Source organism: Ptychodera flava, chromosome 19, assembly GCF_041260155.1.
Source record: "Ptychodera flava strain L36383 chromosome 19, AS_Pfla_20210202, whole genome shotgun sequence".
Classification (NCBI taxonomy): Eukaryota; Metazoa; Hemichordata; class Enteropneusta; family Ptychoderidae; genus Ptychodera; species Ptychodera flava.
In genome coordinates, this window is record NC_091946.1 from 28,340,673 (window position 1) to 28,357,599 (window position 16,927).

Sequence of the window (16,927 nt, forward strand, 5' to 3'; positions counted from 1 at the left end):
AAGTTTATTTCAAGTTTGCAACATGTACCTGTATAAAAAAAAAACAAATTTAATACAGAGCATTGCCCTTTGTATTATGTCCAATTAATAATTGGCAGATTTTAAGATATAAAACTTTGGGTATGAGTTAAGTTTTGATCCTATTAATGAAAATTATAGAAGGTATTGCATATTACAATATGTCATTTTAAAGCAAAAAAATTGTCTTTCCAATGACAGCCCATAAGCTAGGCTATAGTAAAAAGTAAGCTCAGCAGATGACTTACAAGACGACACATTTAACATAAACATATGCGAGTCGGTAATACTGTGACTTCACGGTACCCTTCAAAACTTGCCGGTAACAGCCATTCAGTCCCAATATTTTGCCTGTTAAAAGTCCATTTCATATTTGCGACATGTCCTTGCAGCAAGTCAATTAGTTTTTACGGTTTTGCGACTTTGGGGTATGGGGTAAGTTTAGACGCTTTTTTTCAAAAAATCTCCGGATTTGCAAAATTTTGGTCAGGTTCTGGGGCCCCGTTGACGTTCGCACGGGAAAATTTCGTAAATTTTGACGGTTTTCGTTGATAATGTAATGGAAATAACAGACTCCGCGGTGACCATTAACGTTTATTTATTGGCGCGGGCGAGAGGAAAGCCAAATTTACGTGCTCGGCAAGCCTCGCCCATTAATTTTTTGCTTTCCTCTCGCCCTTGCCCATAAATAAACGTTAATGGTCAGCGCGTCGTCCGTTATTTCTATACCATCAAGTCAATTTTTCCCATAACTCCATACAAACCTTTGTAAAATTTTACCCCCTTCCAATCATTGATTGTAAAATTTGACCCCCCCCCAAAAAAAAAAAAGAAAACGGTTCGAAAAAGCAACCCCCTTGATTTCCACCGACCCACCCTGTGAAAAACCAACGCTCCCTTAAGAAATTAAGCAATAAAGCACACCCAGCGACGGTATACCACGAGATTTTGGCCAATTCACGACATGTATGCATGAGCGATAGCGAGTGCATATATGAAGTGAACTGGTCAAAACCGAGTGGTATACCGTCGCAGGGTGTGATTTATTGCTATTATATCATAACAGTATATTGAAATTCTGGCATTGAAGGTCGATAAAGGATTTTGCACTTGCTGAGAGCTTGCGCGTGTGCCAGCCGTGGTACATCGCGACTATACTACGGTTCTTTTCGCCTCTCAACCTATCAGATCGCTGTATTGCATGCGCCATCAATATACTGGTATGATATAATATACGAATATCGCTATGACTGTTTCGTTCCAACCTTTAAGTAACCGGTGTTGTCTCTGGGTTGAGAAACCGATCTGGGATCGTAACGCTTTCAGTAACTAAAGCTGACACCAAAGTTGTTGTTGTCAGCACAACTTCAACTCTTTATTACTAAACAGCAACGGAGACGACAAAGTCTCTACAAGCTCAGCTCTGCGTCGTTCTACGATCTCATCTTCTTCTGGAAAGTGTACAACTTAAATGGTTTCCAAATCTATATGTTATAATGAAAGAGTGAATGACAACTTCAATTGAAGCCCCACTAGCTGTATCTTTTTGGCATTATTTTTATGATTTTACTTTCAAGCTAAAATAACTTTGTGAGAATGTAATAATTTAGGTGTGTGTACACACTCATTATAAACTACCAACTCGGACTGTGATGTGTCTATGCAACTTTGAACCTTGTCCAGTCCTACCCTTATTGCAGAATGGCGTTCAATATTACATGGAAACGGACATATCAAATCGAAACTGTAAACGTAAACTAATTACGGTTGTTCTTTTATTGTCTGTGATGAAAGATACTGCAAAAATCGGACAGATGATGATGATGATGATGATGATGATGATGATGATGATGATGATATTGATAATGATGATGATGATGATGATGATTACATATCACAGAGAAGTAATTTTCTTAAATTTTGTACAGTGCTGCAGTGCAAGATCCAATGACAGGAATTCCAATAAATGACAAAAAAGTACTCTTATCTCTTATGTGATAGACTGTATCAAATTAATTTAGACTGGTAGAAGCTAAGGAAAATATCATCTGAAAAAATCAGACAACTATTATAAGTATATCATATTTAGTAAGACATAATCGATTATACCAGGAAAATAATAATGACAAACATTAGATCAGCAGTAATTACATCAGTCAAGCTTCAAGTTTTATTATTATATATAAGATGCTTACTAAATGAGATGTCATTAGGTTAACAGCATATGGACATTGGAAAATGTTTCACTACACCTGAGGTTCACACAAAATTCCATAAATAGAATTTCTGGAGTTGAATTACAAAATGTAAATCTGTAGTTAAAAGCCAATCAAAATTTCAATTGTACAACGACATGTGTTAAAGAAAATAATGGAAAATAAAATTATTGTAAATTGCCAGAATACAATTCTAAAAATGACTCGACGGATGAACAACGATGCAAATTTTAATATAGCTATTTTGAGGGAACAGCATTGATACAGAGAAAGCTAGAAAATAATTTGAAATCAAATACTTTGTAATTCCTAGCGTTCCTAGAATTGATATCCCACAGGTTAACCCAGTACATGATGTGGCATACCGAAGAGAACCCTAGCTACCCTCACCACTTCCTTCAGGTCAAGGAGACCGTAGTTATAATTTTATCAGCATGGCAGCTAGGAAAATTTAATTACTAGAGCCATTCTGTGCACGTTGTGAATACCAGGGGTTGAGTACCTTTTATTACATGCCTCGATGTGAGTGCAAATCAATGCAATGATTTGAATAGGAACATCCGGGTAGTTAGCGGGCCGTGTGAACGATGTACGGACCGGTTTCCACAGTAACCCTTTTTCATGAAGCCCTTCAACGTTTTTGATGTCAAAGAAGACGCTGAACGCTATATGTAAAATATTAATGCGCACGGTGCTATTTTGACTTTCGTTAAAATCTGTTTGATGCTGGTCGATAATAGTAAAGTTGTTTGAGAATGCCCCGCATATAACTAAACGTCATGAGGTGTTAACTGTGAAGAGGCATGTAATAAAAATGTTATTGCCTGAATATATGGGTTTATGTGCCCTCACAATAGGAGACAATTTGCCCTCTTGGCGTCAGGCAAATTGTCACCTGCTCTCGGGCACATAAACACATGTATTCAGGTAATAATAATATCCAGTCCCTTCGCCCTGCCAATGGCACAGCACAAAGTGATGATGTAACGGCACTTGAGGTATATGGGTCACGTGTTATAAACAACTTACAAATTACACCTGAAACTGTAAACAACATTGTTACATCAAGAATTTTACAAAGTTAGGCAAATATGAGCCAATTTTTTTTTGTTGCCAGGGAATACAAAATTAACGACAATGTATGTGATCACGTGGTACTCGTTCCCCGTGACAGTCATCCAAAGTTTGCATTTTCATATTTTGTCATTCAAAACTTATGAGAATACACATGATATAATGTTTACTGTGGTGAATGCTGACAAGAGTTAATATTCTTGATCAGCCTGAGTTCACTTATTATGGCCGGGTTGGCTGGCAAAATCAAGGGGTTGGGGTATCTAAAATTGTTAAACTGCAAGGGGAGCGTGCTTTCTTCAAACAATACTGGGAGGGAGTTACTTGAATCAAAAAAAAATTCCACTCTGTCAGTCAGAAAGTCTTGTTCCACTGAACAAAAACATTACAGGAAATAAAGGCGATTCTTCGCGTGTTTCCATTCTCTGAAATTGGAATCTGTTTTCCTGGCTCGTTTAATTTCTTGTCCTGGCAAGTCTATACCGTACATCAGGCTTGTCTAGCTTTTTCCAGCAGAGTTGGAATGGCAGATTCTTGTCACGCTGTGGCTGTCAGTTGCAAGCAATGAGACATGGCTTAGCATATACCTAATACATGGACCCATGTATAAACACAAAACATATGATATTTGACAAAACTTCCATCTTTACTCGATGGTGGATCTGTATCAAAGTAAGCTCAATTTAGAATTAAAAATTTTAATGGTACACAATATTTATCTCAAGTTTCAAAATTAACAGTTTCTAATTAAAATTTTAGAAAGTGTTTATTTATGTGACATCGCCTAGTGTATACCTTATAGATTTGGCCCCATATAGCAGAAAATATGCGATATTTGACACAAATTATTTTACTCCACGATGAATCTTGATCAAAAAAAGGATCTGTTTAGGATAACACATTTATTGCACTATATTTATACAATGTTTTGATTTCAATAGCCTTCCAATAAAAATTTGGTAAGTGTTCTAATTAACCTATGAGACATGGCTTAGCCTTTACCTCATATTATATTGATATATGCTTTATTTTCAATGCAGGGACACAGCCCATCGCACAACACAAAAATACAAAGTCTAGAAAACGGGTGGTTTGAACTAGAAAGAGGTATTCGACAGGGTTGCCCCTTGTCAGCTGCCCTTTTCGTCTTGTCAATAGAATTATTAGCTATAACAATTGTAAAACACGATTTCAAAGGAATCACCTTCCCACCAAATTATGAAAAAAGTCTCTGGCTTTGCGGATGACGCTACTTTATTTCTGGATAGTGCTGCCGATGTCAAGGCAAGCCTCAAGTTATTAGAAAATTCACTAAATGTTCAGGATTGGAAATAAATTACACAAAAAACAGAACTGTTATTAACGGAGGCTTGAAACGCATATGGAAATACTCTGGTGACCTTCAACCATTATGCCAAACAATAAAACCTATTAGTCTTCTTGGAATATACCTTGGACATGATAAAGTACAAAATGAAAACTCAACTGCTGGAACAACTTAAAAACCTTAAAAGACAAATTAGACATATGGAATTCCAGAGACTTGACAATTGGAGGACGGGTTGTTCTTTGTAAGAGTTATGGTATCTCAAAATTAGTTTACACATTGAAAGCTATATCTGTACCTGAAAACTTTGTTCAGCAAGCCAACTCATTTATTTAAATACTTATGGCGAAACAAGAAAACACACATTAAGAATTTAGCCATTATTGGCGATCTAGATGAGGGAGGGCTGAAAATGACCGATGTGATAGAAATGAACAAAGCACTCAAATTATCCTACTTAAATCAACTATTAAAAACGACTCTACTGGACATGTTTACCAACTTTTTACTTTCAAAAATTAGGTGGCCTTAAATTCCTATTAAATTGTAATTACAAAGTGAAAAATCTTCCATTAAAATTCTTAGGTTTTATTCAGATATTCTGTTATATTTCAGTGAGCTTAAATTGCTGTCGTTTTAACCTAAAAAGACACAGCGACTGAAAATTGCGAATATCTAGGGAGATCATCAAATTTTATCCTCTAAGGCAATCATATAAGTTGTTTTGTATGGATAGGGATGTTCTATTATTTTGACGGAGGCCCAAAAAGAATTTGCCGGCCAACCGCCGGCTAAAATACCTGAACGCTCCTTTATGCTGGCTTACAGAGTTGCGCCCTCTACGATCCATTTGCGAGGCATTGCACGCTTTGCGGAGGCATTGCGGAGCCGAAGAGCGCATTGTCTTTTGCAACCCTTTGATTATCCTTCCTCCTGAAGAAGGCGAGAACGTTCATTATGCCTCGCATTTGAAATGATTGTATCCCTGTAGGGCCATGACAGACTTTGAAGATCCTATATTGGCAACTTTGACGATAGCCTTCTCCTTTGAAGTAGGGTGCCACTCCCGGCGGGTTTGCAGGAAGTTCTAGGATTGTAGTAGTGACAGCTATAATTTGGTAGTTTATCGTTGACATAGCCATACACGTCAACCCTGTCACAAATGCCAAGTAATAGTGCTATACCTGTATAAAGACAAAACGTTTGAATATTTTTTAGCATTTTCGTTCAGGGTACCAATTCCATATTTTGTTCTCTGAAGCATAACGAAATTCCCCCTGTACCACACTTACTGTAACGTTGTAACGTTGCCATTGAGTCAATTTAATTTCAGTCCTGAATTGAATGTATTATAAATAATAGCATAGAATAATGAACATTTGAGCATGCTATAAGGAGGAGAAGTACGAATTGTAGTTGAAACGAAGGCCCAGGACCGAATAATTAAAATTACAGCTCCTGTTAATTCAGTTATGAACCGAGACAAAATATTGCATCCTAAAATTTTGTGACAAGAGTGGCTATTTGGAGTACATGACCTAACTGAACTTGAACCTTAAACCTTGCTACTTTTAACCTTGTCCGTATATCGCGGAACTTTTCTGGTCTATCGCTTGTAGGGCTCATTAGCTCACGTGTGTGAACACGTAAGCTAATACCATAGTGATGTCTGTCTGTCCGTGTGTGTATGTGTGTGTGTCTGTCCGCCTGTCTGTTTACAGGATAACTCAAAATCGCCTGAACAGATTCAAGTCAGATTTGGTAGACAGGTACCCTATGCTAATTGTAAGAACTGATTAGATTTTGGTTAGTGTGGCTTGCATATTAATGAAGTTATGACATATCATTTTTTTTCATATAATGGTTTCCCTATGGAGACAGTAATGACAGTGTCGACATATATCATAAATATCGCCATGGCTAATCAACATTTTATATAAAACAGCCAAACATGATATTCACTTACAATATACATAATATACACTATATCATACACAAAACGTGGAATTGCTTTCCCTTTACTACCTAGCATTAAGCAGTGTCAAGTTAATCAAGGGTCATTTGCATATTTAATTAATTTTATAATTAGTGATATTACTCCAAAATTACAGCATTAAATTTGATGAAACGTGCTACAGATGTTGATCTGATAGATGTCTTATTGAACTGAGAAGCATAGGGCAGTGTCGAGTTAATAAATGGTTCATTTGCAAATTTTATGAAGTTTTGTAATTAGTAATATCACCCCGAAATATATGCACCAAATTTAATGAAATCTGCTGCAGATACTGATCCGACAGATAACTGACTGTGTTGTAAAGTATTTAGTAGTGTGAAGTTAATTAAGGGTTCATTTACATATTTAATGAATTTTGTAACTAGGTATATTACTCTAAAATTACGGCACCAAATTTGGTGAAACCTGCTACAGATATTGATCTGATAAATATCTAATTGTGCTATGAAACATTGAGCAGTGTCAAGTTAATTAAGAGTTCATTTGCATATTTAATGAACTTTGTAATTAGTGATATTACTCCAAAATCACAGCATTAAATTTGATGAAACGTGCTACATACGTTGATCTGATAGATATCTAATTGTCCCATGAAGCATTGAGGAGTGTCAAGTTAATAAACAGCTCATTTGCATATTAAATGAAGTTTTGTAATTAGTGATTTAATGATTTAACTATCAGAGTACTGTGCGAAAGTTTATGAAACCCGCTACATATAATGATATAACAGATATCAGATTGTTCTGTGAAGCTATTACTATTTATGAATATGTTGTTAAACACGTGAGCACATTCAGTTCACATCTGGTTTTAAAGTTCTTGGAGTAAGAAATAGTTGTCATTGTCCTAGTTTCGCCTTAGTTTTTTTTGAAAAAAATCCCCTCATAAAGTTAACTAGTGACACATTTTTTTATCCGACTAAATTTGCTTGGCATTCTCAAATCAATTGCAATTCAAATACTGATTACTTTCATTTCGGCTCAAACGTACCCGTGAAACCCGATGAAGGAACGATAGGCTTGACTCGCACGGTGTTGAAGAAAGCTAAAGTGTCCCACTCCAACCATAATGATTGAGGATGTATGAGATAGATATCTTGACTCGGGAAAGCCGTCCTCCACGCGAGATACTTCGAGAACAGAGCTTGACCTAGGGCATGGATGTACCACTGTAATAAATTACCGTGTAGTGATGGTTAAAATGACTCATACGACCCTTACGGGTGTTCCAAATTAAATTTGTTTTCTGCGTAAGATACTTGAAGTTGATTCAAAATAATCGCGTGTACGAGACTCAGTAAACTTAAAATAAAGCGCAAACTTTATGGCTTTTAAGAAAGAAGCGCGTCAGACTTTAAGGCCGTCGAACAATTTGTAGGTCACTCCGTGGCACCTTCACTACGTTTCTATTCATATATGACCTTCCAAGTCCTCGAGCTACAGTGGACAGTAGATGGGTCTTGCCCGTTTTCTGCATGTCTATACTGCAAAACAATGTTTACGCCACTGTCGTAAACTTAAAATAGAACCCATTGAGTGTGAATCACAAAGGCTTTTAAAAGAGGCCAGGCACTATAAGCATATTGTATTGTAACCAATAGATATCGAATGAAGTGGAAAAGTGTTCCAATAAGATTACAGTGGTTGGTTGTTAACGTGTAGGGAGAAGGCTTTACCCTGTATAAATTGCCATTGTATGGACCAGTCCTCCAAATCAGTAATGTTTCGTTGACGGCGGGACAAAACGATGGTGCTTCACCGCACATCTTCGCAAAAGCTCTGCTGTTTACAACACGGAATGTTGTCCTCTTGCCAACGTCTTTTTCAAAGCCAACTGTGGGGGCATCGTTGAATCTCAAAACTGCGTCATGGTTATCTGTGGTTACGATCAAGATCGATGCAAGTGTTGGACTGTGCTTGCGTGGTTCATAAAGTGACATTGAATGGCTTGCCAATCAATTAATCATTAAGGTAGAATGCACACCTTGGACAATTGAACTCTCAAACTTTAACAATACTGTGTTGGTTTACCACTTGTTGTGGGGGCTCATTTCGAAGCTCATCGAGTAATAAATTTTTTCACCAGCTTAGTTTCGTAAAAACCGAGAGTGTCATTTTCCATCTTAGAGTTAACACAGGGCTGAAGGCCATTATGAATTTTAAGGTGTCGATAAATATCGGTAATTAATTTCTGAATTACCAAATTTTACACGGTGATCCCTAATATACTCGAGCTCGAAAGGGAATGGTTGAGAGTTCCTTTCAGGAAATTGTGGGCAAAACTTTAAGTCTTTCAATTTCGAGGTGCAAACTAGAGCTCAGAAATAGTAAAGTCAGCAAAATAATAGTTCAGAGATAAGATAACATAAGACAGACATATCTTACAGACGTTTACCATGATGATACCACGTTTCGAAGACAGTGATATTGTTAATGATAAGTCAGAGATACTTTGTCGGGAAAAAACAACAGACTGTGCGTCCCTGAGCGACATTTTATCTTAACCCTTTGAGCGCCAAAGTCAATTTTTGTCGCCTTTATAAAATATACCCTAGTCAATTTTTTTCAGATTTTCTCAAAAAATTGATAAAAAACTGTAGCCTATGAAATGTAATGTCAATTCGGTCCAAAATGATCAAAAGAATTTTGGAAAAATTCACAAAAATTGGTAAAACGTTGCACTAAAATTTTGGTGGGAAAATTACAGCACATCAGAATTCATTCACCTGTCTGTGGTAGGATACGTTTGGTAAGAACACTTGAAGACATCGACATCCACGACAAATTTTCTTTTGAAAATTTTCGTCTGAAAGTTACTAGTACATGTAATTGAGGACCCTTCAGTTGTTGCACATTAGTTTCTACACTCGTCTTGTGTCATTAAGCTTACGTTACTCTTGGTTGCTGGTGGGTGTTGCTGCAACCAACTGGCGTTTACGATTGTGTCAAATAATTGAAATGATATTTGACCACCTTTAAATATTACAAGCAACTTTTACGGTCACAAAACCCCTGACTTTGTTTGGGGGTCTATTTTTTCATTTCTCCAGATATCAGATTGTTCAGCCATACTCATACATCGACCCAAGTAATATTGGAGTTCAGCTCTATACTGCCTCGATATTACCATCATTATTATATTTTTCTCTTTTGTATATTCATATCATACGATACAATACATAACAGGAAAAACATGCATAATTTCTTTCTCAGGTGAGATATCCAGACCATACCTAATGAACTGAACATATTATATTGCTTACCTATGGCTTCACCGAGTCCACTCTGATTCAGATGAAATGAACTTCCAACCACAGCACATTTACTGAACTTGTACGTTTCCGTGAACGTCCTCTCCGGAAAGTGTTTGGAAATGCCAATTTCATTAAACGGTGACGTATCGTTTGTCAGCGTTTTCACAACGTTCATTTTTTTCATCCTACACATTACATCGGTCACCTTCATAGACCCTCTGAATCGTTTTGACGGACCACTGTACCTGATCCCTTCCGTGTTACTTTTCCTCATGAGACTGTTGTCGAATTTCTTGTCATATGACTTGAAGACGTTTTGGATGGCTGGGTTCTTCGGGTCGGGCAGTGTGATCTTTGAGATATACACAGTGGAGTTGCTGCCTCGGACAAATATGAATTTGCCAGCTTTGGACTTGTTCGCCTGCGTTATGCTGCTCTTCATCGGTAGAGCATCGCCCGAACGCTTATCATGTTGGCATGGGATCGTGTTATTTTGATCAGTACAATTGAGGTATTTCTCCAAGTGGAATACTAAGTGTTTCATGCTCTTCAGCAGAGACGAGGCTTTTTCCAAAGGAAAGCGGCCGGACCTGACAGCGTCCTCCACTTCCGGGATGGATAGATTGGAACGTAGGTATGACGTGAAGACACCGTCCAGGTCACCTTTCCTCAGTCGAGTAATATCATGTTGTCTGCGAATACCCTCCATTAGACGAACAGGTGCACGAAGCTGTTTATTCATAACTATAAAGGTCACAACCGTTATACTTATCAGCGCAAAGACGCTGATCTTGAGCCGTGTAATGCTCATCTTAATTGTGTTACATCAGTTAAAATAAACCCAATGCGGGAAGAAGTGTATAACACCATCCGTAAGATGACTGAAAAAAGACGCAGGTCACCAGGTAACATCAAAGTTCCCTTAATTTCATCAATACAGGGCGTTTGCATAGAAGTCTTGATAACTTCAAATGGAATGGAATATTGAAAATGTCGATCATCATCGTCATCTCGTCGACCAATCACCTATACTCTTTGATGGGATACATTATTCTCATTCATAATCGCAGGCCTCCTCTTCAAGCTTGCCCGGGCATTTGGACTGTCGCATCTGAAACGAGAATAACAGGAACAAGGTTATTGACCGTAGAACCATCATTGTTGAAGGAATTGGAGGGACGAGGAAAACTCGGCTGTTTCGCCGATAGCTGACCCACATACACTCTTCCCACACGGCCAAACGTTGCCTCTCTACGGCAGGAAATGAGCGGCGGTAGTACATATCGAAGGTATAAGACTAACTTATTCCTGTTTCTGTTCGCAGTGCGAGGAAAATTATTGGCAATTCATCGCAGTGTCTACAAACAAAGTGCTATGGTAACGCAATCAGATAGTCTTAAGTTTTTACTGTACATGTGTATACGCGTGTGCATACAGGCGGCGAACCGTGACTCTGATAGATCTCACTGCTAACAATGCAGAGAGATAATTCAAACAGAAACTGCAGCACGATTGGAACTAATTTAGGATAATTGGATCTCGTATTAATGTTGGTTTAATGAGCAAATGTAAACTCATTCACTTGTCGTTTTTGCAATTCACTTATTTTTATGAGTAATTTGTAATATCGCTACTTTCAGCAATACAGCACCTGTAACTTTTTAAAAGATGCAATTAACGCAAATTAGTCCCAATCGTGGTCACAGTTCATTTCCATTACGTATATGTCGATTTTCAATGATCATTGCATTCTTTAGAGATTATAGAATGTACTGTGAACATATAACATTAGAAACAGAAAACAAAAACTAGTGAGAGAAATTCGACCTTGGACTGTTCAATCATCGAGCTAAAAACTACATTCTTCAGTGTACAATAAGGCGTACAAAAGAATGTGTGGCTCGTACCGCTTTTAGTAGGCATGTACTAAAATGCTGTCTATGTGAAGAAAGAGAAGCAAGAGGAAGTTCATTTCGCTAAAATCCGGAAAAATTTGGCTAAAAAAGTCCCGCGTGTCAATAGCCAATTTTCGTTTATTGACAGGCGCCTGTCAATAGCCGGATTCTGTCTACTGACAGGCGTTGGTGCAACATCGTATACGGTAAAGTCTAAGGTGCCTTGTCCATAATTTCATGCGTAAGAAGGCTATATGAAACATTTTGAGAAGCATGTGGCACTTAGTTTCTCTAAAATCCGGTAAAATTTGACGAACGAGTCCCGTGTATGGCGCGTAATCAAGGCCAATATTCGAACTCCCAATTTTCAACTATCGAACTCAACATTCAACATTCAAACTCCACATTTTCAACTATCGAACTCAACATTTTCAACTTTCGAACTCCACATTTTCAACTTTCGAACTCCACATTTTCAACTTTCGAACTCCACATTTTCAACTTTTGAACTCAACATTTGGGATTCGTATTCTCCCTAGGGACTGGTCAGTTTCTTCGGCCGGGGGGGGGGGGGCGGTGGATTATTTTTTGCCGACGTCAAAAAGTGGCTGACCCCCCTATTCCAAATTTTGAAAACAGGGTGACTTCCATCCCAAATTTCAAAAACAGGGTGACCTCCCCCCTGCGCACGCGACAACTGTAAAAACAAAAGGTGGACATAATATATATATATATATATATATATATATATATATATATATATATATATATATATATATATATATATATATATATATATTTTATATTTTACATACATTTATATTTTAACAGTTATTCTGTGTTTTAGTGAAATTGTTGACATGTCAGTGGTAAGATAGGAATTTCAAAGTGTCAATCTTGAAGTTTGAATACAGTAGGGTACATTTTGAATGAGTTGTGAATGTATTTCACATTTTCTATGCTTAACCAGATGTCCTTAACAGAAATGGATGTCAATTATTAATATCAAAGAGGAAAGTGCAGTAAATCAAAAATTTTGATGGGTGTTAAGACTTTAAAAAAAATTTCCAACCATCCGATGAAATCTCCTGAGGAGCCATAGAGAGACATTTTCGCTAAATCTGATGTGTGCAGTGTCTGAGATGACCTTTTCTTGTAACATTGAAACCATAAAAGCACAGCTAATAATGACAAAAACTGCCTTTTTAACTGTTATTTTGGTCATAAAAAAAGTATCATCCTACAGAAAACCTGAGACACAAAGGAAAACAGTTGCATTAGCCTAATGACAATGAAAGATATCTTGACATTTTTCTATCTCTAAAATAAGTCACTTTATCAAATATATATTGTGAAATATTTGTGCATGTTGCTTTCTCATACTGAATTCTCATACAGAGAATAGAAAAGTATCAGGAATTTGTCATGCTTTTCACTTTCACTTAGCAAACATCAAGATATCTCTGGCATATATCTTTGATTTATTACAGTATGGCGCCCGAAGGGCGCGGAGAAAAATATGAAACATCCTGATACCTCTGATATATATTTCTTGTATAGTAAAGTCATGCACAGGAAGGGCGTGCTGAAAATGTCTGATATATTAAAGTAATGTGCTCGAAGAGCACGCTGAAAAATATTGAACATACAGATATCTCTGATATATGTATGCCTGATATGTTAAAGTTGGGCGTGCTGAAAATATGTCTGATTATTAAAGTTACGCGCCCGAAGGGCTCGCCGAAAAATGCAACTGAATGATGAAATTTGTGGCTGACACGATGCATTTTAGGCAATGATGAGCCTGTGTCGAAATTCAAAAACACACTGACCCCCCCCCCCTATTGGGCATTACAAAAACATGGTAAACCCCCCCCCATCACCAAAGTCAAAAACAGGGTGACCCCCGCCCCCATGAATCCACCGCCCCCCCCAGGCCGAAGAAACTGACCAGTCCCCTAGGCATCCCTAACTTGCTTTATTGTAGTTACCCACGTTTTTCCTTCAGGGCTATACTTACGTCAGAACGCGTCATAGATACGTCACATGACGTTTCGGAGTTTTAGAGTTATTCCTATGTAATGTTCTAGAAAGTCCAAAAATATGAACCGGAAACACTTGTGATGCTATAACTTCAAGATTTACCGCCGACCTCCGCCATCACTTAATTCGGTCGCTATCATGTCGTGGCTCGCCATGGCTTATTTTAAAATTAATGACTCGCTTGTTAATTTCCACACTAACAGCCAAAACACAACTCATAAACACACCAAAACACATGCAAGACGAGATGGCTGATGTGTGAAGCCACTTTCCCTTTATTACACCGTAACCACTATGTTCAACATCATGTATTTCACGTTGAGCGGCTTGCACTAGCTGGACAATACGCTCACTACACATTCCAATGCCACTTATAAATGTGACAAAAGTCTAACAAGACTCTCACACCTACGTGATACATCTCCCCGTCTGTCGGGCTGGTTAAGGTCAAGTAGCAGCCTAGACAAACTACCACTGATGTGGTCACGAAGGAACTCGGTGTCGTCCATGTTCAAAATTAACTGCGAGGTCACCATGTGTTTGGGACTCCCTAACAAAGTGATAAGTAGTTTCATGTAAAATGAAACCGACGATTTTTTAAAGTCGTATTTGACTATATGTATGCTCATTTTGGCTTGTGTTCGCTGGCTTAGTGGTCTAGGGGGACCTATGACTTCGATAGTTGAAAATGGGGAATACGAATCCAAATTGTTGAGTTCCATAGCTGAAAATGTGGAGTTCGAAAGTCGAAAATGTGGAGTTCGAATGTTGAAAATGTGGAGTTCGATAGTTGAAAATGTTGACTTCGATAAGTTGAAAATGGGGAATAGGAATCCAAAATGTTGAGTTCGATAGTTGAATGTTGAGTTCGATAGTTAAATGTGTGGAGTTCGAAAGTTGAAAATGTGGAGTTCGATAGTTGAAAATTGGGAGTTCGAATATTGGCCTTGATTACGCGCCATACCCGCGTGTCAATAGCCAACTCTTGGCTATTGACAGGCGCGGTGGTGCGGCAACAATGTACACGCCGGGTTTATGTGTGTGCGCTAAATTGTGGCCTAAAGTTGAAGTCTACGGCGCCTTGTCCATAATTTCATGCATAAAAAAGGCTATGTAAAACATTCTGAGAAGCATGGGCCAGTTTATTACTTTAAAAACCAGTAAAATTTGACGAACGAGTCCCGCGTGTCAATAGCCAGATTTTGACTATTGACAGGCTAGGCGCGGTGTTGAGGCAACATCGTGCGAGGTTAACTTGTGCAATACACAACAATGCAGCGTCTTTGTCCATATTTCAGTGAAAAAAGGCTTTGTAAAGCATTCTAACAAGCATTGGGCAGTTTCATTTGTTAAAATGTGGTGAATTTTGGTGAAAAACGTCCCGCGTGTCAATAGCCATATTTGTCTATTGACAGACGCCTGTCAATAGCCTCGGCTATATATTTAGGTCGCGAACGTACGTGGGCATGCTTATAATTATTGTTTCGCATTAGCAACGAATGTTGACTTGGCCTTTTGTGACGTTCATGTTGCCAGGGTCCGACTATGATCTGGTGATGTAGCTCGTTCAGAACGTTCTGTCGTTGACATTTCGATTTCAACGGCAATTTTCTGACACAGTCATCTGTCAACATCAGAGTTGGTATTATTATAAAGGCTTTGTTTGTTTTTTTCAGACTATCAATTGAGAACAACAGAAAACCAGGATTGCGAGACATTTCTACCCTAAACCATGGAGGCAGTGCTTCCTCCATGCCTAAACAGAGACATTTCACGTTACTAGACTCTAGGCACGGTTTTTCCCCCAAGGATTGTGCTTCACTGTATGTAGCCAGTGTCTATTATTAGAATAGTAATAAAGTAGTCATCTATAGTATTTGACGACTTCGTCTCCCGACCTCTTTTTCAGAAAGCATAATTCCTGCCCTCACTAAGTATGACCTAAAGGTGGAACGTTACCGAAATGATGTCCGAGTGTACTGTCTCTGTAAACTCACCACGGTCGTGTTCACCTGTGGAAATCTTCTGAGTAAATCACACTTTCTTCTACGTGTGCTAGAATTTTAACATGATTAAAATGTACCTTCTTGTCCAAAGCTTGAAAGACTTTCGACGATTACCACCACGGTTCACTGAGACTGACTTCGGACACTTCACAAGGCCATGATGACGTAGAAAGGTTAAAGTGAGGGCATGCAATTTGTATAGAGAAGACGCACCCAGCAGGCTGGGCCAGGCAATATAAACGGCTTTCGATCACCCGAAATGCCCTGTTTTCAGAACCTTCGAATAACGTATACATCGGATTTCAAACAGCATATGAGTTTATGAGCTTTGTTGTTTCTGTCGATCACAAAGAGCCAAAAAAGTCACCTTGCTAACTTCCCAGCTGGATATTGAAGGCAATGTACACCACTGAAGCTATAAGCTGGTATGCAGCTGTCATGCAGCATGTGTGTAACAGCCCTGCAGGACAGCAATGTACCTGAAAAGTAACCGCGGTAATGCAGCATAGCTGCTGTGACTGGCATGCACCTCGAATGCTGCAGCACTGTTACAGCTAAGGGACTGGACATAAATTACAGGGGGTTGGCCGGTGTTTTTCGAAACACCACGGCATCATAAATAGTGACCCTTTAAAAGTTCATGCACAAAAATTAGTGACCCTCATTTAACCATGCAAAAAAGTAAGTGACCCTCCCCTGTTACTCAATACCCCCCAACAAACCCGCAATGTGTTCAAGACCTCCTTCTGACTTGCTATACTGTTGAAGTCCCCTCCCAAAACGAAGGCAAAATGTGGCCGATATAACGCTTTGTCCAAAAAATATCAAATCATATGTGTGTGATAATTTATGTAAATGAACTTTGCTTGAAGTGGCAGGTAAAAAGTGCATGAATGTACAAAAATATAATTTTTAGATTTCATCGATAATGTTGATTCACTATACATATGGTAGTCGACTATAAGAAAACTATGAACTTGTATTTTCCAATATAAAACTGGCAATATCTGTTCATCTATAGATGTTTAATAACTGATATAAATATACTTGATTTGCATGGGTTGTTTACAAGTGTTCA

At 38.2% G+C, this 16,927-nt stretch overlaps 1 protein-coding gene across 3 annotated transcripts; it reads right to left on the reverse strand.

Moving 5' to 3' along the window:
• Window positions 1-2,168: 2,168 nt before the first annotated feature.
• Window positions 2,169-16,011, reverse strand: LOC139119156 (beta-galactoside alpha-2,6-sialyltransferase 2-like). 3 transcript variants are annotated; one of them, XM_070682819.1, is made up of 5 exons: window positions 15,803-16,011; window positions 9,915-11,016; window positions 8,328-8,527; window positions 7,643-7,820; window positions 2,169-5,819 (listed from the first exon to the last, which is right to left on the reverse strand). In XM_070682819.1, the coding sequence occupies exons 2-5, from the start codon at window positions 10,714-10,716 to the stop codon at window positions 5,650-5,652; spliced, it is 1,350 nt and encodes a 449-aa protein (XP_070538920.1). In that variant the 5' UTR covers window positions 10,717-11,016; window positions 15,803-16,011; the 3' UTR covers window positions 2,169-5,649. The 3 variants fall into 3 exon arrangements, with proteins under 3 accessions (XP_070538920.1, XP_070538919.1, XP_070538921.1); XM_070682818.1 differs by having other exon boundaries at window positions 15,927-16,000; XM_070682820.1 differs by having other exon boundaries at window positions 15,841-15,993.
• Window positions 16,012-16,927: the final 916 nt, after the last annotated feature.